At 35.0% G+C, this 22,917-nt stretch overlaps 1 protein-coding gene across 10 annotated transcripts in view; it reads right to left on the reverse strand.

Annotated features, from left to right (window-relative positions):
• LOC143222324 (suppressor of lurcher protein 1-like) overlaps positions 1-22,917 on the reverse strand; it is a 293,085-nt gene that overhangs the window by 30,504 nt on the left and 239,664 nt on the right. For all 10 annotated transcript variants that reach the window (XM_076448702.1, XM_076448703.1, XM_076448710.1 and 7 more), the window contains 3 exons: positions 5,619-5,796; positions 2,459-2,667; positions 582-789 (listed from right to left, as the gene is read on the reverse strand). In XM_076448702.1, coding sequence (XP_076304817.1) covers positions 582-789; positions 2,459-2,667; positions 5,619-5,796 — 595 coding nt within the window. The remainder of the gene's footprint in view (positions 1-581; positions 790-2,458; positions 2,668-5,618; positions 5,797-22,917) is intronic.

Consider the following 22,917-nt stretch of genomic DNA (forward strand, 5'->3'; position numbering starts at 1 on the left):
TACGAATTTACTTATGATACATACGAAATAATTAAAATAATTTATAGTAGAAAAACAACTGTCAAATGTTTATTTCCCCTTTCAATAATTTCTCACTTTATCAATTTTTTTACAGCAAATAAAATAGAAGTATTGAAATATGATTTTCGAATACATACGTCTTTGACTACTACATTACATCTTCCCGAGTCGTAATTTCAGGGCTGTGGGTTCGAATCGGGGCCTTATAATGTGACGGCCAATCCCGCTATTCTTTGGTAATAGAATATCCCAAGAGTTGGCGGTGAGTGGTGCCTTCCCTCTAGTCTTACACTGCTAAATTAGGGACGGCTAGCGCAGATAATTTTCGTGTAGTTTTGCGTGAAATTCCAAACAAACAAAACCTAAAGACACTTAGAACATTGATATCTTCTGTCTTTGAAATCAACAAATGGGATTTGAAAATACATCAGTGTAACAACGGCTTTAAACTTCAATTTTAATTTCGAGGACCTCATTTTGATGTTTTCTGCTAATAGTGGAATTTTATATAAAAACACTGTAGTAATTTTGATATTTTTATTAAGTCATAAATAACTTACTGACGTCCTCCATAAAATAAATCAAAATCCATAAACTCCAGACGAACACGCTGACCTTCTGCCCCTAAAAACTTGTACTGACATTTCAGGTTTTTCGGGTAAACTCCAGGATATGTAGGGGACAGAATCTTTCCCTTCCTTCTGTGGTCAGTGAAGATGGTAAAACTACACACTGATGTGGGCAATGGTGTACCAAGTTCGTACTGAGCTGAAACACAGAAAATTACTGGCAGACATTGGTCAGCATTATGACTATCATTTTACTTTTACTTTTTGTACTTCTAGAAGAACTCGCTGGTCAAATTAAATCAAATTATATATATATATATATAGACGCTGTCCTCACCTACAACATGCAAATTCAAAGGCCAACCTCTTTGCGACGACCCGCTTATACATTTCTAAACATTTTTTTTTTTTTTCTGGTAGCTTAAACAAGAGTACCGCCTGTGCGAGTTCTGTATGCCCAAACGCTGTCCAGTTTTTGCTAAAGTTTTACAAGCAGTAGTAGCCTAGATAGAAAACCTTGTGTTGAATTAAATCAGAAACACACAAATCTAACTTCCCACTATAAGCATACCTTATAAAGGTTTGCAAATGCCTTAGTTTTTAAAACATTGAACAAAGAAATTGACATTTTCTCGTGATCCCGCACACAGAAGCTATGTCGACACAAGAGACCTCCACAGAACTATGGCATCTCAAGATAATATGGGAATGAGTCCATACTTGGCGCAAAAGACCGATTCAAGTTTTATGTACAAATTTAACTATTCGTTTAGTTATACATATTATGACTTGTTCAACCAGTCAATTGGATTTCATAAAGGTAATCAATAAATCAAGCTTAGAGAAGGCTTAAGTGGATAATGAAGGAAACTTTGATATAAGTTCAACAAAGTAAAAATAAAAATATACAACGTTTTTAGAAGGTTCAGTTTCATCAGCTGCTTGTACTTCATAATGGTAAAATCTTGTGTAAAACGTTGTACATTTGTTTTAAAGTTTTATTCATTACATATTCAAGCTGTCTCCAACTTGTTTGTTTCAACGTGGGTTCTTCGTTATCAAATGTATATTGAACAAATGATATAAAAGTTGAACACGGTTTTTTTTGCCTTAATTTTTGATTAAAGATTTGTCAACTGCATTATTATTAGTGAAACTTATCCTTCATTTTTATGTCATGGACCATAAACCTAAACTTTCTGAACTATAAACCCTTTCACACGTATATCACCAAGGGTCATTAACTTAAATCTTCTGAACTTTAAAGTTATAAAGTAGTAAAATACCGAAGCATAAAAAGGTATTAATATGAAACCTTCTACATTCACCAAAGCATACCTGAATTATCTTTAAGTTACAAACACATTTTTTACGTTTATTTATTTTCTGTTTTGGAATTACCGTAAATTGGAAAACTGATGTGGATACTTGTTTGGAAACTATTACGAAAATTATTAGGAGTTTTTTTTAAAAATAGTTTCCACATCCAAAATTCCAAATAAACATTAACTATTTTGGAAGTAAGCGATAAAGACAGTTCACCTATGTCAAAGAAGTTAAAATATCTCACACAGTCTAAGATTATTATAATAAATATGTATGTCTTTGAAATTTGAAAACGATCATGTCGGAATATTTGCATTTAGCAATTAAATAGTAAATATTATTTTTCAGTTGATATTTAAGAACAAATATAAAAATCGCTGGCTGAACAGCCAGAAAGAAAGAATCAAAATTTTTGATAATTTTAACAATCTGTGCGAAACATATATTGGGTTTTACTTTAAAGCTGTTCTAGCTATTACAACCTTAGACGAGTTTGTTCAGTTTGCGAATTAACTCCGCAAAATAAAATCGACGCTACTTACTGGCATCTACAAATTCGTAGGTTCCCCTGAAGACGTCTGATGTAATTTCGTTCCTGTCAGTATAGAAACTGATAACTAGAGTTTGGTATAATGATATCCTCGTTTGTGGTAAGATTTTCCCACAGTAGCGGCCTCCAAAGGGAGTTTTTATAAGCTCTGTAGCAGAATCTTCAATTTCTGTATACAGATCAACGAATTCATGAGCACACCTGAAATATAATAGAAACTTGATAAACTGTTTTTTTTATTCACCATATATAATAAGATGTACAATAAAATCATTAAAATTTTATCTAAATTTTCCCTTTTACTGCATATTTCAAGCTAATATGTATTTTCCAGTCATTAAGAGAACTTGTTCTATTATGAGTAGCTGGCGGTAGGTGGTGATGACTAGCTGCCTTCCCTCTAGTCTTACACTGCAAAATTAGGGACGGCTAACGCAGATAGCCCTCGTGTAGCTTTGCGCGAAATTAAAAAACAAATAAACAATTTATGAGTAATCACGCAACTATTTAGAACATAAATCAGTCTAGGTGCTCGTATCTAAGCGACGGGTTTTCTCAGACTGAGAAAATGTTCAGTGACTTTCAGGTACCAACCATTTACATGAATGATCGTCTTACTATTAACAAGTTGCCCAAGGAGTGAAATTATCTATTCTCCCCGAAATAACGAAAGAAATGAAAGTTCAACGGAATTCCTCCTTAAAAAATATTACTTGCCCAAATAAAAATAAATATATATATATATATATACATAACTTGTATAATAATAATTAATTTTATAACATTTTTTTTATTTTTAATAACATTTTTATTTTGATAACTAGAAGTTACAAACTTAAGAACATTACTTCCAATAGCAAGTAGCAACGGCTCAACGTTTTACGATTTATAAGATTGCTTATATAAATATTCTTTGCTTGGACATTGTATTTTTTGTTAAAAAGGTCTGTCTGGAAACCTTAATATTCACTGCTGTCTAAATAATAACCTGGCCCGGCATGGCCAGGTGGTTAAAGCACTCCACTCGTAATCCGAGGGTCGCGGGTTTGAATCCCTGTCACACCAAACATGCTCGCTCTTTCAGCCGTGGGGGCGTTATTATGTGACGGTCAATCCAACAATTCATTGGTAAAAGAGTAGCTGATGACCAGCTGCCTTCCCGCTAGTCTTACATTGCTAAATTAGGGACGGCTAGTCCCTGTGTAGCTTTGCGCGAAATTCAAAACAAACAAACATACTGTACGTTCACAATCTTTAAATATGCGGATATAAAAAAAGTGTGGCATCTCTCGAACAACCAACAGAACAGAGAAGCTGCACCCATTAACAACAGGAGATTCTACATGAACTTCAACAGCCTGATCACAAAGAATGAGACATGCCAGATTCATACGTATAAAAAATGTTTACTGACAGTTTCCAGAGTTTATAATGAAATATTAACAACACAGTAATTAACTGTTAAAAGTAAATGTCCTTAGTTAAATATTATAAAACACTATTTGAGTATATTCGCAGTAAAATCCAAGACTTTAACTTGAATATCGCTATAAAACTTAACATGCTTTAAACTATATATATAGAGCAGCTGCTACATGGTCCACTGGCCTGCTAAAGGGATGAAAAAAAAAAACGGTACAACCCCGAACTGTACGTTCACAATCTTTAAATACGCGGATATAAAAAAAGTGTGGCATCTCTCGAACAACCAACACTTTTGATACTTAATTTTAACTTTTTACTGGATGTTTGGCACAGATAGCTTAGTTGCATTGTGCCTTAAAACACCAAATCAACCAACGAACAGCTTTAAAAACATGCTCTGACTGCGCACACGGAACCACCACATCAACTATTGTTGAGTTTTGTTTGGTCCATAGAGCCAACATTTGAAATATGGTATTTCTACGTGACATAAAAAAGAATAATTTTTTCATATTGAAAACTATTTTGGGCCAAATTTTCTATTATAATACAATCTTGTAAATCTAGCACATGAACAACTTTATTAAGAGTTTTTGGAATAGGATTTATCTTACAAAGTCCGATTTTAACTGTAAAAGGGTACAGCAAAGTAAGACCACACGAATCTTAAAAAGTGATTTAATGGTACAAAAAGAATTATCGTACGAAACTTAGAAAGTAATTTTAACTGTAAAAGGGTACAAAAAACAAGATCACACGAATCTTAAAAAGTGATTTAACTAAAATGGTACAAAAAGAAGTATCATACGAAACTTAGAAAGTGATTTTAACTGTAAAAGGGTGCAGCAAAGCAAGATCAAATTACTCTTAAAAAGTCATTTTAACTGTAAAGGATACAAAAGCAAGATCACACGAATCTTAAAAAGTGATTTTGACTATAAAACTGGGATAATAAACTTAAACAATATCTTTCTACACGAGGTGATTAGTCAGACAAATGATATAAAAGTTCTGGTACTTCTCTGATGAAAAATGTATAAACAATAACAAAATACATGATTCGATACTTTAGAGGGAGCCAGAGGCCAAAAATGCGAATTTACTTTTTACACGTAAGTTTATTTCGTGTTTTAAAATTTCGTGCAAAGCTACACGAGGGCTATCCGCACTAGCCGTCCCTAATTGAGTAGTGTAAGATTAGAGGGAAGGCAGCTAGTCATCACCACCCACCGCCAACTCTTTTACCAACGAATAGTGGGATTGACCGTCACATTATAACGCCTCCACGGCTGAAAGAGCGAGCATGTTCGGTGTGACGGGGATTCGAACCCGCGACCCTCGGATTACGAGTCGAGTGCCTTAACCAGCTGGCCATGTCGGGCATTACATATAAGATTGATGGGGTCTAGACGGCCATTACTTCAGTGGATTTGTAAACCTTATCTGATAAAATTAAAAGGAAATAAAAACATGTAAGCGGTATGATTTCGCCCATTGTTCTTTTCGACTGCAACACCAAATAAACGAATATCACATCTTCATATTTTCTATTTTTACTATTTACACATAGCAAATAAAAGTATGAATAATAAGGCAAACAAATTTTTGTTAGTAATATACTTAAAAACAACGTTCTTATAGAAAGTAAATAAATAAATATGAGAACTAACAATTCTTAAAAAACTTCTCATTTAAACGTATAAGTGATATTTATTGGTATTGCTCACTCTGGTGGCGCTCCCTTGAGCCTGAAAACGGTGAAAGTGACTTTAACTCTCTCGTTTTCAGCTGCAATGAAAGTATAGATGCATTGCCTGGAATGGTTATATGGATTTAGCATCTCCAACGACGAGAAAGAGCCATTTTTCCTTCCATCTGGATTACTGATAAACATTCGATCACATTCTGCAATAAACATACAATTATTTAAAGAACAAATAAAGATGGTGACCTATTAATGGTTTTAACATTCTCATTACTATAATACTAGTGCGGTACAAGTATCATATAACGTCTTTTGTTTTGCTTTTTCAAGCATGGCTTCAGAAACTATTAGTGAATTTGATAGACGAGTTGATATAACAATGTCACTAACGTAATAATGACAACGTCAAAACTTATGCTATAAAAGAAACAAGAAATACATGAGTTTCATATCAAAATCAAAGCAATTTGATTTTATCATACTGAAAGAATATACAAAAAATTAATCAGTTTATTTCAGTACTTTCAACCCCCAGAAAACACTTATTTCCGTACCATTCACTACCGGTAAGGCTCTATATATTGTATGCTATTAATTAATCTTATATTTTTGTTTGGTGCGACATAAACTGTAAAAATCTAGCCAAACCAATTTGTTGAAATCACTCATTTTCTATGTAAAATACATACAGAGCCCCAGCAGTAGTTAGATTAGTTGTATTATCGATGGTATTAAAGGCCACCCGCAACCCACAAGTAACTCGTTACATCAATAGTCTAAAAAATATATTTAAAAAGCTGATGTGACCTATATTGACCTGTTAGTAATTTTAGGATTAAAAAGATTTTAGGCTAAAGTTATACTAACTTCACGATAGAAAACAGTCATTTTTCAGCTACGTATCTTACCGAAAGTTTAAGTCATATTTCTTATCAGCAGATATGTTTGTATAAAATACATAAGTTTTATTTCAAATTCTGTAGTTTCAAATGGTAAAACAGAAGTTAAATAACTTATAAAGACCAATCTTGCCAGTTTTTAGCTGAAGAGCTATCCGTTGGCAAACACTATTTTGTTTTGTTTTCACAAAAACCTTCAAAATTTTAGTTATTTAAGTTTACCGACTTAACTTGATCACCACAGCAAGGTTACTTTTTTTACGAAATTTTACCTTTTTTTAACGAGCTGAAGATCCGATATAGACAGAAAAATAAAACACACAGAGAGAGAATATTAGTTTCTCTGTTTAAGCTCTAAAATAAGCAATTGTTATATACCATTAATTAAACCTGCAATAGTATATCCCATAGTGCTTTTTAAGCGAATAACGATGTATTTATTCGACTAATTAATATTTTAACGTATTGCATATACTGCCTGAAGATGGATCAGCGATAAGTCTGAGAACACTTATTCCGCCAAAAATTGGGTTTTGAAACACGTGGTTGGCATAGAATACATAGTCCACATTATAGCTTTGTGGTTAAAAACCTTGGTATAAGTGTTAGATTCTCTCACATCTTTCCCACAATTCTCTACCCGACATTATTAGCCCTAACGCTATCTGGGTCCTTGAACTACCAGACATTGTTTATCGAATTAACATTTATTGTACAATATTTACCACTAAATGACAAACAACAAATCGCAAGATGAAAAAAAGATCATACAAGCGCTAAAACTATTTATTACTATTTTGTTCCAAATTGAATTTAGTTTTATTTACGTACTAGATAATAAAATTATTTATGTACAACATATTGTAACTACAATCAATCTAGTGTAAGAAAAGAAGACAAAGAATATAAAAAAAAAAGAGACAGAAAATGCCTGTAAAATAATATCGCTGGAAGAAAGAAAACAAACACACGTACATATTATCAAACCAACTACAACTAAGGCCTGGCATGGCCAAGCGCGTAAGGCGTGCGACTCGTAATCCGAGGGTCGCGGGTTCGCGCCCGCGTCGCGCTAAACATGCTCGCCCTCCCAGCCGTGGGGGCGTATAATGTGACGGTCAATCCCACTATTCGTTGGTAAAAGAGTAGCCCAAGAGTTGGCGGTGGGTGGTGATGACTAGCTGCCTTCCCTCTAGTCTTACACTGCTAAATTAGGGACGGCTAGCACAGATAGCCCTCGAGTAGCTTTGTGCGAAATTCCAAAACAAACAAACAAACTACAACTAAAATGCTGCATATATTAAAAAAGATCACCAGGGCATAGACTACAACCTAAGATATAAGGTGTGCTCTGGATTTTAAAAATGACTGTAAAAGTAGGACCAAAATTTACGGTGTGGGACACACAGTTTAACTTGTCTTAACCTCCGTTCACTAATCTCACATATTAAAGAAAGAGGTCCTGGCATGGGCAGGTGGTTAGGGCGCTCGATTCGTAATTTGAGGGTCGTGAGTTCGAATCCCAGTTACACCAAACACAGGCCGTAGGGGTATTATTATGTGACAATCAATCCTACTATTTTGGTAAAAAAATAGCCCAAGAGTTGGCGATAGGTGGTGATGACTAGCTGTCTTCCCTGTGATCTTGCACTGCTAAATTAGGGACGGCTAACGCAGATAGCCCTCTTGTAGTTTCGCGCAAAATTCAGAAACAAATTGTTCATCACCGATACACAGAGTACCTTTCAAAAGTAAGTGAAAACATCGTTTGTTTGCACCAAATCTTGTATATGCAGTAATCATTCAACATTCACTTTTGGGTAATATTTTGTTATCGTAAACTTTTATAGCATTTTAGTAATAATTAACTCTATCACCTTCTCCACCATCCTCCCCCAGGTACCCCGCTGGTACAGCGGTAAGTCTATGGAATTACAACGCTAAAATCAGGGGTTCGAATCTCCTCGGTGGACTCAGCAGATAGTCCAATGTAGCTTTGCTATAAGAAAAGCACAAACACACATTCCTCCTCAAGAGTGGCCAACTGGAAAGTCAATAGGCCTATAACACTAAAATATGGTTTTCTTCACCCCTGGTGGGCAGAGCACAGTTAGCCTTTGTGTAGCTTTGGAGGGGAATTGAAAAAACACAACAACAAAGAAAATCAAAACTTGGGTACTCCAACTCATAACGTCCATCATCCATATCACTTTTCACTTCAATAGTTGTGGGAAAGTGAGTGTTCTCTAAATAAATATAAAATGAAAGAAAAACAAAAGAAGGTCCGAGAGGATAAAGATTCTTTTTTACTACCGTAGTAAATGACTACTGGTACATTTTTCTGGCAGCAAAGGGATGCAGAGACTAATTATTTCATGTTAAGATTTTCTACGTGTATAGAAATTATATTATAAAAATATTATAAAAGCAATAATTATTTTATATATGTAAAAACTTCTCTACAAGTGGGTTTTCTCGACATCACTGAATAATTATTTTGTTAGAAAGCTATGAATACAAAAATTACGTCATAAAATTTATGCACATGCAAACATAAATAATAGTGTGCTTATTTCCTATAAAGCAAGTCTTTTTTTCCCACCAGCAAATTATTCAATTAATTTATTATTCAAACAGCACTGATGAAGGGGAGGGGGAAGAGAACCTCGTCTCCTGATGTTGGCATTCCAGCCCCCCATTTAGTAGTAAAGGCTGAAATTAATAAGTTAATTAGTTATAAGAATTAGTGTAAATCCCAACTTCTAACTGTGTGATATTAAAGCTAATAGAAGGCGAATTTCTACTAAATCGTTACAAATTTAAGAGAGAGTTAAGGAGTTTCCAAAACCTTTTTTTAAAGTGTCCTTATGTGATGAGGTATTGGATTCCAGATGTTTACCCCCTACGTAAGTTATTGAACATTGACCTGAATTCTTTTAAAAAATCAGCAAGCTTGCGTGATTAGCGCGTTTAAAGCTAACACATTCTACGAGCTTTGATCTATCGGCTACATTTTTTAAAATGTAGCAAAATTAAAGGCGTGGCGATACAGAGATACGATTGTATCGATACTTCGTCCGATACGATTTATGTATCTTCACAAATTTAGCAAGTTTTCAGTGAATAATCACAAGTCTTTTGTACAGAAAAAATCAGAATTTCTAACAAACTATTTTTATTAAAAAATAATAATTGAATAAAGGAAGGTGACTATGTTGTCTTCATATCGTTTATTAAAAACATTACATACAATGTAACAAAACATTACATACAATGTAACATAACATTACTTACATACAATGTATCAAAACATTACATACAATGTAACAAAACATTACATACAATGTAACATAACATTATTTACATACAATGTATCAAAACATTACATACAATGTAACAAAACATTACATACAATGTAACATAACACTACATACAATGTAACATAACAAATTAACACTTTATTTTTAAAGTTTTACTTCTCTTGCCAGCTGCCATTTAGTTGATCAAACCTAATAATCTGATAAATCACTGTAAAGTGTGAAGTACCTAAATAAGACGATGTCAGTAATATAGATAATAAATTACAGACAAGAGTTTCAAACTTTAAAACAAACCGTTGGTAAAACTTCTGTATCTAGTAGGTAGGTGTCGTATTGCGGCATCAGTGTTAAGATACACGGATATCGAAAACTGGTTTCTAGTGTTGTAAGTACGCAGACATACCGCTACGCCAATGGGGACAACAAGATACGTATGATGAGATATACGCCCCTAAATAAAATAAATATAATGACTGCACTTTCTGAATTACTAATGATCATGAAACTAGATATATATTACACTGTACCATAGCATATTTATTAGCCAGTCCCATAATGGATCAGCGGTAAGTTTAGGGACTTACAACGCTTAAATCAGAAGTTCGATTCCTCTCGGTGGACAGAGCGGAGATAGTCCATTTAGAAGCTTTGCGCTAAAAACAAACAAACAAAGAAGGGTTAAAAACAAAACAAAAAAGTAATCTCCAGTGTATTCACGGTGACGGATCGCAATCCGAAAGGTGATATAAAAGAATCTAAAAAATTTCTCTATAACACATCCGTTCGTTCAGATTAAGGGCATATTATTTAAACGAACATAAATTTTGTCACACGTACTAATTGTACACAGATGAAATACCACAAAACTCATTTAATATGCCAGTATTCCTTACTATACAAAATGAGTGCATTCTCCTAAGTGTGGATAATGTGACGGTGAATCCCACTATTCGTTGGTATAAGAGTAGCCCAAGAGTTGGCGGTGGGTGGTGATGACTAGCTGCCTTCCCTCTAGTCTTACACTGCAAAATTAGGGACGGCTAGCACAGATAGCCCTCGAGTAGCTTTGTGCAAAATTCCAACAAACAAACAAACAAACCTAAGTGTGAAATATACACTTTAATTGTTGTATAAATTTTAAACTAGTGTAGGAATTTAACACTAAATCTTGACACTTTTAGTTCCCAATCTGCACACTGTAGTCTTTTAATTTTACAATATAAGTAAACAAGTTTCATAAAAATAATTTACAAAAAAAATCAAGAAACTCGGACTGAAAGATTATTACTAGATTCTAATTACACCTTCAGGAAGGGGAGGGCCGAAAAAAATCCACAAATCATTTAGTTCGCGCGAAAAAATTAGTCACCGTCTTCTTTGACAAAAACAAATAAAACACAATGAAGCCGACAGTAATTTAGGTCGTCCTAAAAATCCAATAGTCAGGTTCTAATAAAGTGAGAATAGACGTGACAAGAAAAGTTTTTTTCTTTTCGTTTCCCAATATCAGTCGATTGATCAACTGGTACAAAAGGTTTGTACCGCCGTATTGTATTGTGTTATTAACTCTACTTGCAGTAATCAGAATATAACTGAAAGTAGGTGGTTTCTAGTTCAACTTCTGATTGAGTACCAAGTGAGTATGGACTTCTATACACGTACACATTTCAGTGAAAGTTTGGAGCGGTTAAGCTGGGGTTAAAAGGTTCTTCCTGCGGTGGGGCAGTGCTAAGTTTACGGACTTACAATGGCTAAGATCGGGAATACGATTCCACGAGATGGATAGTGCAGATATACCAACGTGGCGTGCTCTAAAATAAACAGGTTATAATATAAGGATAACATTAAAATACTGTATTTGTTGCACAAACAAAACTTATTTGATAAAATCTTCCTGTACTAAATATTTATTCATTCTTTAACCCTTTCTTTCCATATAAATAGTTTGTTTGTAAGTAAACCCGACTATAAACGGAATGTCATTTTATTACACAAACATAAAATGAAAATAATAACAAGTTTATAATTAGTATTTCGTGGATCAGTAGTTTTTTTTTAAAAGATAAAATACGTTTATGCGTCATATTTACAAGATCTGTGGAATTGCAGTTCGCTTCTACTGAAGAATTTGGATGAAGGTGGTGTTCAAAGTGGTGTGAGAAAGGTGCTGACATATACACACTCATTAGGGTGGGTTTGGTTTGTTTTGAATATCGCGCAAAGCTACACGAGGGCTATCTAGCCGTACATAATTTATCAGTGCAAGACCACAGGGAAGACAGCTAGTCATCACCACCCACCGCCAACTCTTTGGCTACTCTATTACCAACGAATAGGGGGATTGACCATGACATTATAACTCCCCAATGGCTGAAGTATGTTTGGTGTGACGGGATTCGAACCTGCGACCCTTGGATTACGACAATAGAGTAGGTGGGAAATAGATTAACATTTCTGGAGAATAATATTAGTTCCTCGACCTGAATCATACACACACACAAGTAAAAACGTATTTTTGTACGAATCTAAAAATGTCCTAACAGGGTTAACTGGAGTAGTACAGGATTACTTATCTAACAAGTAAAAGTGCATTTTTGTACGAATCTAAAAAGGTCCTAACAGGGTTTACTGGAGTAGTACAACATTATTCATTTATTCATAATTTCTCTTGTCGTCGGTATGTTATACCACCATTTTGTCTTCTCAGCAATAAGTTATACCGCCCGGATTTAACCACTGGATGAGGATGTTCCTAAAAGTTTTGTTTGTTTGTTGTTTTTTATGCTATTTTGGGGAAGGGGGATACTTTAGCAGGAAACGATCAGGGATGAACTCCACATTCTTAACAGAGTTCACGGTTAGTAATGTTATGGTTCTGTAAAACAATTTAAATAATTTACTCCGCCTTCTTCCACAAAACATACACACACACACACACACACACAAAACAGCAGGATTATCTATTAGGCCTCGATTCCATGTATAAAAAAAACATGCAAAAAAAAAGATTTCAGGGTTTTCTTCACATTTTTGCAGAGAAATCTTTATCTTACACACACACAAACATGTACACAAATCAATCAACCTTATATTTCAACAGTTTATAAGTATAAAAAAAAATAAAACAACTTTTATAGTTTTATCTTTTTCAACATCGTAATTAAGTTTACTTATTTGATGTCTCGAGAATGCTCGGGTCCAACACTGGTTTCATATATTGATTTTCACAGAGGAGAGCGTTATCGCGAATGTGATAGTTGATGAAGTATATACCGTAAGAGTTTGTGGGGTGGGGGACAATTCTTAGTTATCCGGCACCGACGAAAACATTGCCTAATCTGGTAAGCAGATCTTCCGTGTAGACAAGCAAAAGACTTGCTAAGAAACAGACGTATCAGGCAACACTGGCTTCCTCTTCACGTAACTGCAGCTTGGTAAAATACTTTCGTATAATGTTATAAGCTTTTAGAGCTTCACCACAGAACAGACGTCAAACCCACGTGCATCTCCCGTCCAACAGCAGTGGGAATATAGGCTTGTCGTAAAAGAATATTAACCTAAAGGGCAGAAGTGTGTGACAATGCCTATAATGCTCACTTCAGGCTTCCATCTAGCTACTTTGAAAGGATTGAAACGGAGAGACGGAGGAAATAGGTGGTTCACCCCATCTGTTTTTTCTAAGCAAGTTTATAGAATTGGCCAGTTCGTTATGGTTTAAACTATTACCCGACAAAACATGTATCCCCCCTATCAACTAGTGATCCCTACTAAAAATTTTGGATTAATCACCATTCTGTCATAATAGCACGTGATTTTCTGATAACCTTTGATTATGGTTGGGTACACTTCCACCTCTCCAGCAACAGTGTATGTGGGCTGTTTTATATACTTCTCACAGTGGGTCCGGCATGGTCAGGTGGTTAGGGCGTTCCACTCGTCATCTGAGGGTTGCGGTTTCGAATCCCCGTCACATCAAGCATGCTCGCCCTTTCAGCCGTAGGGGCGTTTATATGTGAAGGTCAATCCCACTGTTCGCTGGTAAAAAAGTAGCCCAAGAGTTGGCAATGGGTGGTGATGACTAGTTGCCTTCTAGTCTTATTCAGCTAAATTAAGGGCGGCTAGCCCATTAGCCTTCGTAACGTTTTGCGCGAAATAAAAAACAACAACGACAACAAAACTTTTCATAGCTCAAAGGAAAAATACAATCCATCATGTTAGTTTTGAGAGCTCAAGCCACGTAGAAAATTATTTTCCGTCGTAAGTGAAGTGCACTGTTAACTGCAAACAGTTATATTGGAAATAATCTCACATTTCTTTACTGCCTTTTATTATCCTCCACCGGTCTAGCTAAAGCAGCATCGCGAAAACACGATTAATTCTGAAGGCGGGGCGATAAAGAGATACGATACTTCGTCCAATACAATACGATTTGTGTCTTTTCACGAAATGTCGCACGGTTTCAGCAAAGATTATAAGTTTTTCGCATAGAAAGGTGAAAAATTCAGAATTTCTAATAGAGTATTTTTGTTAAAAATTAATGATTTAAAAGAGAAAGATAAGTACTGAGTACTATTTGTTGACTTTATTTCTTTTATCAAAAATATTACACACAAAGCAGCATAACAAATTAACACTAACAATATATATAAATATATATTACGTTTTTTCCTTTTAATTTTATTTCTTTTGTCAGCCGATTTTTAATTCATCAAGCCCGAGACTTTGAAAACCACTTAAAAAAGATGATGTTAATAATATATACAATAAGTTACGGACAAAATTGTTAAACATTGTAACAAACCGTTGATAAAACTTCTGTATCTAGATACGTATCATACCAACCACCATAACAATGACATACGGACCTCCAATTAAATTTCAAGATCCTTTTGTTTCTATTAGCTCTTTGTAATCGTTAAGTAACTAAACCTGTATTTATACGTCGACGTTATTTGCTACTGAGAAGATAGATCTCTATTCACAGGGTTGTCTATTTTTTATTGACAGGCTGTATATCTGGGTTTTTTATTGGAACTTCCAATTACGTATCTCAGATGATATTCTTCAAACAGCTTGTTAATAATATTGTTTGTTTGTTTTGGAATTTCGCGCAAAGCTACTCGAGGGCTATCTGCGCTAGCCGTCCCTAATTTAGCAGTGTGAGACTAGAGGGAAGGCAGCTAATCATCATCAACCATCGCCAACTCTTGGGCCACTCTTTTACCAACCAATAGTGGGATTAACCGTCACATTATAACGCCCCCGGCTAAAAGGACGAGATGTTTGGTGTGACGAGGATTTGAACCTGCGACTCTCAGATTACGAATCGAACGCCTTAACCCACCTGGCCATGCTGGGCCATTAATATTATTGAATGAGCAAATTTTGTTACTTTACATATTTAACCGTTACCCCCATTTAAGCATCGGTGTTTTCTGTTATTTCATGTATTAAAAAAGATTAATAACTGTTGTGGCTCTATTCTATGATGACTCTGCTGTTTTCTATATCAGCGGTAAGTCTCCTAATTTATACAGATAAAATCAGTGGATCGATTCCCTTCGATGGACACAGCGGACAGCCCGATTTGGCTGTGCTATAGGAAACAAACACACACTCTACATATAGTAGTTTAAAAACTGGTTACTCTAAAGCAGTACGGTTTCTTTGTAATTTCCACACGCACGAGAGTTTCTGAACTATAGATAAACTTAACTTACAGACTGACGAACGATCAACGAGCTTGGGTGGTATTGTGAAAAGTAGATGCGTAGGCGGCAGGTGCTGCTGACTGATTACCCTCCATCTGATGAACAGTTCTAAACTAGGAAAAGCTATGAGCACAAGAGTATCTAGTCAAGCCTTTTAGCCCATGTGCTGTTCAACTGAAAATACCTCAAAATATTAACTTTCATATCACACTGTATTCCACGTAGACAATTTAACTGCTAATACATTCGAAAGTAAGATGTGTTATACACTCTTTACAAATTCATGTTAGTAAGATAATATGATTATATAAATAAGCCTAATTGTACACATGTTTGACAATTTATCTGTGACCCTACGATGTTATTTCTTTGTGTATGTTTTCTTATAGCAAAGCTACATCAGGCTATCTGCTGAGTTTACCGAGGGGAATCGAACCGCTGATTTTAGCATTGTAAATCTATGGACTTACCGCTGTACCAGCGGGGGCGATTATTTGTTTGAAGCAGTTTACGAGTTTGAAATATGTATTTTTCCCTCTACAAAACGATTCACATATTCATTGTTAACACAATTTCATAAATCATTATTGTTGTATACTTACAGCCCACGATCATCCTCAAACAGTAAGTAGAGAAATTTATTTAAGTGACGAAATGGATGAGAATTAATAACAAAACATGGCTTGTTTGTTTGTTTTGGAATTTCGCACAAAGCTACTCAAGGGCTATCTGTGCTAGCCGTCCCTAATTTTGCAGTGTAAGACTAGAGGGAAGGCAACTAGTCATCACCACCCACCGCCAACTCTTGGACTACTCTTTTACCATCGAATAGTGGGATTGACCGTCATATTGTAACGCCCCGTCGGCTGGAAGGGCGAGCATGTTTGGCGCGACGGGGATGCGAACCCGCGACCCTCAGATTACGAGTCGCACGCCTTAACGCGCTTGGCCATGCCGGGCCAACAAAACATGGAAACGTGCTCTCATTGGTTGGAGTCGAACATGCTTGACATTTTTTACTTTTAATCTAATTAAGATTACGTAAATTTTTGTCGGTTTATGGTATGTTCTCTCAGTTTACAGTATATTTTTCTGTTTACGGGATGTATTTTTCCACTTTCTATTGTTTGTTTCTTAATCAAGTTTACAGTATGTGTGTTTACACTTTATAATTTTTTTAGTTTATGTGTTTTTCCAGTTTCCAGTTTTTTAGTTTATGACATGTGTTTCTTCAGTTTACACTTTTTTCCGTTTTATTTTTTCAGTTTATGTTTCTTGATCTAGTTTATAGTATGTTTTTTCAATTTATGTTTCTTGATCCAGTTTATAGCATGTTTTTTTCAATTTATGTTTCTTGATCCAGTTTATAGCAAGTTTTTTCAGTTTACGGAATGTGTTTTCACCTATTTTATAGTATATTTTTTAATCCAGTTTACACTACATTTTGTGAGTTCATAGTATGTTTTTCCAGTTTACAGTGTATTTTTTGTAGAATATATTATGCGTTTTTCCAATTTACACCGATTTTCTCTGTTTAGAGGGTTTTATTTTCAGTTTATGGGATGTGTTTTTCTCTCTCTTTACAATGTATGTTTCGTAATCCAGTTTTTTCAGTTTATAGTAAGTTTTTTTTCCAGTTTACAATATATTTTTCAGCTTACACTATTTTTGTTTAATTATACAATAGAAGTTTATTATAAGAATATACACACTAATATATCAACCACAATGTATTTACTATATCCTATGCTGAATAGGCCTTTTGCCCAATACCAGGGTTTCAGGCTAGCTGGGATGTGAGAGCCACGGTAGTAGTTTCAACATAGTATTTGACATTATAACACAGTATTTATCACAGCCACTTCAATATACTAGTCAAAACCGTTTTAACACGAAAACATTGTGACAGGTTGCAGCAGAATTTTACATTGATAAAAAAACAAACAAAAATATTTAGATAGAACACAGATCAATATATGTATAAATAGATAGAACACATATCAATATATGTATAAATAGATATAACACAGATCAATATAAGTATAAATAGATAGAACACAGATGTTTTCCTTTTTCAAAATATATTGAAGGTAGTTTATGGGTAAATTAAGGATCGTTAAACAGATGTTCCACCAAGCTATTTTTCACCTATCAGTGTAATGCAGTGTTTCACAAAGGGTGCGCTGCGATACATTGTGGTGTGTCACGAGTGAGATGGTGGTGTTCCACTACAATTTCATAATCCGAGAATCGCGGATTCGAATCCCCGTCGCACCAAACATAACATGCTCGTCCTTTCAGCCGTAGGGGCTTTTTTATGTGACGTCAATCCTACTATTCGTTAATAAAAGAGTAGTCAAGAGTTGGTGGTGGGTGGTGATGGCAAGTTGCCTTCCCTCTAGTCTTACACTGCTAAATTAGGGATGGCTAGCGCAGATAGCCCTCGTGTAGCTTTTCGCGATATTCAAATCAAACCAAACCAATCCACTACAACTCTGTCCTTCCACAACCGTCAAATAAACAGACAGTTTAACACCTTAGATAAGAATTTGAATGTGATGGGCACGAGAAAGTACTATTGTAAGCCATGTTTACTTCCACTGCCTGTTTCTGGAGGTGTCTACATACAGCTTCATTCTTACTTCAGTTATTAATTGTATGTCCGCGAATTCTTACCTGAGGGAAATATCTGAAAAAAAAGAGTGAAATATGCAGAGCTTTTATTAACGGGTAACTCTTGTTCGAAATATATTAATGTAGAAATATCACATATGACACTCGCAGCATTTGCAATATGAATACGAGAAATACGAATGATCCAGCAAAATAAATATCTTTCTAGTGTGTGTATATATATATATTAAAATTGTACATTGGATTTAAAATTAGTTCGTTTGTTTTTTCAGTTAGGATTGCTTAACTGAACTGTTTATTTGAAAACTTCAAACATGCACAATAAAGCTAGAATAAAGCACTCTATTTTTCCCCATTTTCGAAAAAGGCCTAGCAGGGTTAGGTGGTTAGAGTGCTCGACTCGTAATCTGAAGGTCGCGAGTTCTCGTCACACCAACATGCGCGCCATTACAGCCATGGGGACGTTATAATGTAACGGTCAATCCCACTATTCATTGGTAAAAGAGTAGCCCAAGAGTTGGTGTTAGCTCTATTGTACCTTTGCGCGATATTCAAAACAAACAATCTTTCTAATCTTTCTTGTGAGCGTTTTCTAGTGATTTTGGCCACCAACACTTTTGCAAAGTAGTCCTGATAAAAGATATCTTGGTTTCTGTAGTAACAACAGAAGACTTGCAAGGATCACTGTCTAAATATCTAAACATGACGTTCATGAATCTGCTGGGATCATTATACTCGGGAACACAAACCTAACGACACGCTAGAGTCTCAGCAGTTAAGGCTTAGTTTTGTCGTTCTGTGTAACGCTTATTACTGTATGATAAACATGATAACCTTGTATGTCTGTTTAGTAGATTCTTATTTCACATTAAGAAATTTCCGAAAACAAAAACGAGTGATATTTTAAATGAGATCGGAATTTTCAAAGAGCGTCAGGAAATTAGTTTGCTCTTCAGTGTAAAGCTACACTGGGTTGTCTGTGCTATGCCTACCTTGGGTATTAAAACCCAGTTATTGGGTAATGTAATGAGAATTACGTAGGACCGCACGTTTGTCATCACATTCGTTTCGATTAATTCATTACAGATAGCAAATACTTGTTATGAATAATGGTTTAAGTCTATGTTCAGTTGCTTTGGAAACTTCTTCGTTCAATGCCAGAATGCATTAGCTGGGTTTGACCATTAGCAGCCAAAAGTCTATATAAGAATAAAATGGCGACTGTATGAAGGATAAAAACTCGCTGCTGTGTTTTTCATGCATAATGTATAAAAGAGGTTTAGTTTGTTTTGAATTTCGTGTAAAGCTGCACTAGGGTTGTCTGAGTTAACCGTCTATAATTTAGCAGTGAAAGACTAGAGGGCAGACAACAAGCCATCATCACCCTCCGCCAACTCTTAGGCTACTCTTTTACTAACAAATAGTGGGACTGATTGTGACATTATAACGTCCCCATGGGTTAAAATGGGAGAATATTCGAATAATTTCAAATATGGAAAAAGGTCTTAGTGTGTGTGTGTGTATATATATATATATATATAGTAACCCATATCTTCTACCTACCAACTGTTTACTTATTCAGACATTTAATTATTATTTACATAAAGAGATTTTTAAAAACTGAATTACACTTCAAATGTCAGCCTTGAATTATTGACATTGTATTTAACGAATCCTTCATCTCCGGTTGTTTAACATTTGGAGGAGTTCGTCTCAACATTTTTGAAGCTCAAATCTTTTGTAAGTAAAAGAATAGAAAACCATCAGATTTTTCTAATTAGTTCCCGCCGAGCTGCAAAGTATATGTCACCTTCATTGTTCTACAACAAGACTATGAGGCAACGAAGTTTCAGGAACTTAAGATATTATATATCCTTGTTGGATATCAAAATAGTGTTTATAAGAAACATATAATACAATTATTTTCGGTTCGATATATCTCGGCTGCATAAACTATATTCATTTATATGACAGTTATATCCGACTCGTGTATTTACATTTATTATATATGTATATCTCAGTTGGATATGTTATAGGTGTTTATATAAGTTATATTCGAATTGTGTGTCTTACACGAATTATACGATAGCTATATTCGTATTGTGTATTTTTAAATTTGCTTGGCCCGGCATGGCCAGGTGGTTAAAGCACTCCACTCGTAATCCGAGGGTTGCGGGTTCGAATCCACGTCACACCAAACATATTCGCTCTTTCAGCCATGGGGGCACTATTATGTGACGGTCAATCCAAATATTCGTTGGTAAAAGAGTTGCTCAAGAGTTGGCGGTGGGTTGTGATGACTAGCTGCTTTCCTTCTAGTCTTACACTGCTAAATTAGGGACGGCTAGCGAAGATAGCCCTCGTGTAGCTTTGCGCGAAAATTCAAAACAAACTTTACATTTGCATATATGATACTTTTATATAAATATTTTGTACTTGAAATAAACGTACAAATTAAGTAAAAACTCAAGCGTATGTGTGTAACTTTAATTAAATTATACCACATAAATCTCATTTCCTGAATAACGTGATTCACTTTAATAACAGAAATAAGCAAAACACCACGACGTACATATGAAAACAGATTTCTAATATAGATAGCAGACATTACACAATGTCGCAGGTATATAAGTGACAAAAAATACCAACTACACCAATGCGATTATAACAGTTTTTTCGCAGTTGTTCAAGGAATAATAAAAAAAGGACGCTGCTTATAAAAGGACAATAGCTATACATGCCACGTCTGCCAGACTCGCAATGACCAGATCCGTGTTAAACTTACCAATCTTTTTAACCTAAAATTATCAATAATCACGTAGTCAAAATTCTTAACTTATTCAAAGTGCAGGGTTGAAGGAGGACTGTTTAGTCTTCGAACACCCCTGGGGGTTAATATTGCCTCAGAAATATTAATCTTATTCCAAAACAACTGCTAGAATTGTGTGTATGTGTTTAATGATGTTGGTTTTAGAGCATTGAGATATCTGCTGTGTCCATCATGAGGTATCTAACTCTGGATTTTAACGTTGTAAGTCCTTAAACTCACTGCTGTCCTACAGCAGGGCCGAAAGCAGTTTTAACCAAAACGAGTGTGTTTAACTGCAGTGCTATTTATTTGTGAAAACAGTTAAAACGTCATAAAAATTGGGCCACAAAATACGAAAATATTTTTTAAAGATAATTTTCTATTTGAAAGTTTATAATAGCCATTGTAATTTTAATATTTATATCAGAAATGGAAAGAAGGAATTGGTCTGATGACACTGATGAAAGAAGTCTATCAAAGTATTGTGGCGAGTCTTATCAGGAATGTATGTTTTATCAGAAAATATCTTTCAATTAATCTAAAAAAAAAAACAGGATTTGTTAAAAACTGACCAGGATATATTAATCTTGACTTTTCACACTATGGAAAACTGTTTTTCCAAATTAATCTGATAGTTTCAAAATAATGTACTTTGATAGTTTTTGTCCATTTTCTTCACAGTGACTCTCCCAACTGGGGTCAAACGACGTCTAATCTCAGTTTTTGTTCTTTTTCACTTTGAATATGTTTTTCTTGAATCGAAAAATTATTGCATTGAAGATGTTCATTAAGAAACCCGGTATGGACTGGTGGTTAGGGCGCCCGACCCGTAATCTGAGGGCCGCGGGTTTGAATCCCCGTCACACCAAACATGCTAGCCTTTTCAATCGTAGAAACATTATTATATGACAGTAACTCCTACTATTCGTTACTAAATGACTAGCCCAACAGTTGGCGGTGGATAGTAATGACTATCCCTCTAGTCTTACAATGCTAAGTTAAGGACGGCTAGCGCAAACATCTTTCGTGTAGGTTTGCGCAAAATTCAGAACAAGAAAACAATAGATTTATTAAGCCCTCTTTTACTTGTTCCCGCATCAAAAAATAATGATTCAATACCATAAATACAGACTCACTAGCCTATATTGGAATTTTTTTCTTTTTTTTTTTGCTGCCATACTCCATATTACTTGTCCAAATAAGAGAAGAGGTCCCCTTCAGATTTTCCACCAGTTTCTAACCAGTTGTCAAGTGCTCCGTCTAAGTTGAAAGTACCGTCGACGTCATATTCTCTGTTCATGCTTAGTGACCGTCAGTAACTAGAAAGTCTAAAGTAAAATTGGTAGAGCCAGACACGCAATTGTTTCATTCATTTGATAAAAATGGCGGTAGTGCTTATTTCCTTCCATGGTTCTTGGTTCGAAAGACAGAGGTGGAATTATTATGTGGAAGCAAACGTGTCAATTAAGAATGAACACGAGCGTACGTACGCAACTTTAATTAAATTATACCACATAAATCTCATTTCTCGAATGACACGATTTACTTTAATAACAGAAGTAATCAAAACAGCACGACGTACATATAAAAACAGATTTCTAATATAGATAGTAGACATTACACAATGTCACAGGTATACAAGTGACAAAAGTTACCAAATACAAAGAGGCTTTAAATAAAGCTTTATTGTGATACCTGTATATTGCCATATAGAGGGTATACAGCCACAAAGACGCCTTAGTAACAAAAAGAAGATTGGATAATTACCAAATGAATTTTCGTCATAAAGAAGCTGTAGAGGATGTGGTTAAGATAGAACTTATAAAGAATGACTGTTATCACCACAATCTCCAAACAAACAACATCTAGAGAAAATATTTGATTTCGATAAATTAAAAAATTAATCCAGAAGTTAAGCAACGTCTGACCACAAAGAAAGATAAATATA

This window comes from Tachypleus tridentatus, chromosome 8 (genome assembly GCF_004210375.1).
Source record: "Tachypleus tridentatus isolate NWPU-2018 chromosome 8, ASM421037v1, whole genome shotgun sequence".
NCBI classification, from domain to species: Eukaryota; Metazoa; Arthropoda; class Merostomata; order Xiphosura; family Limulidae; genus Tachypleus; species Tachypleus tridentatus.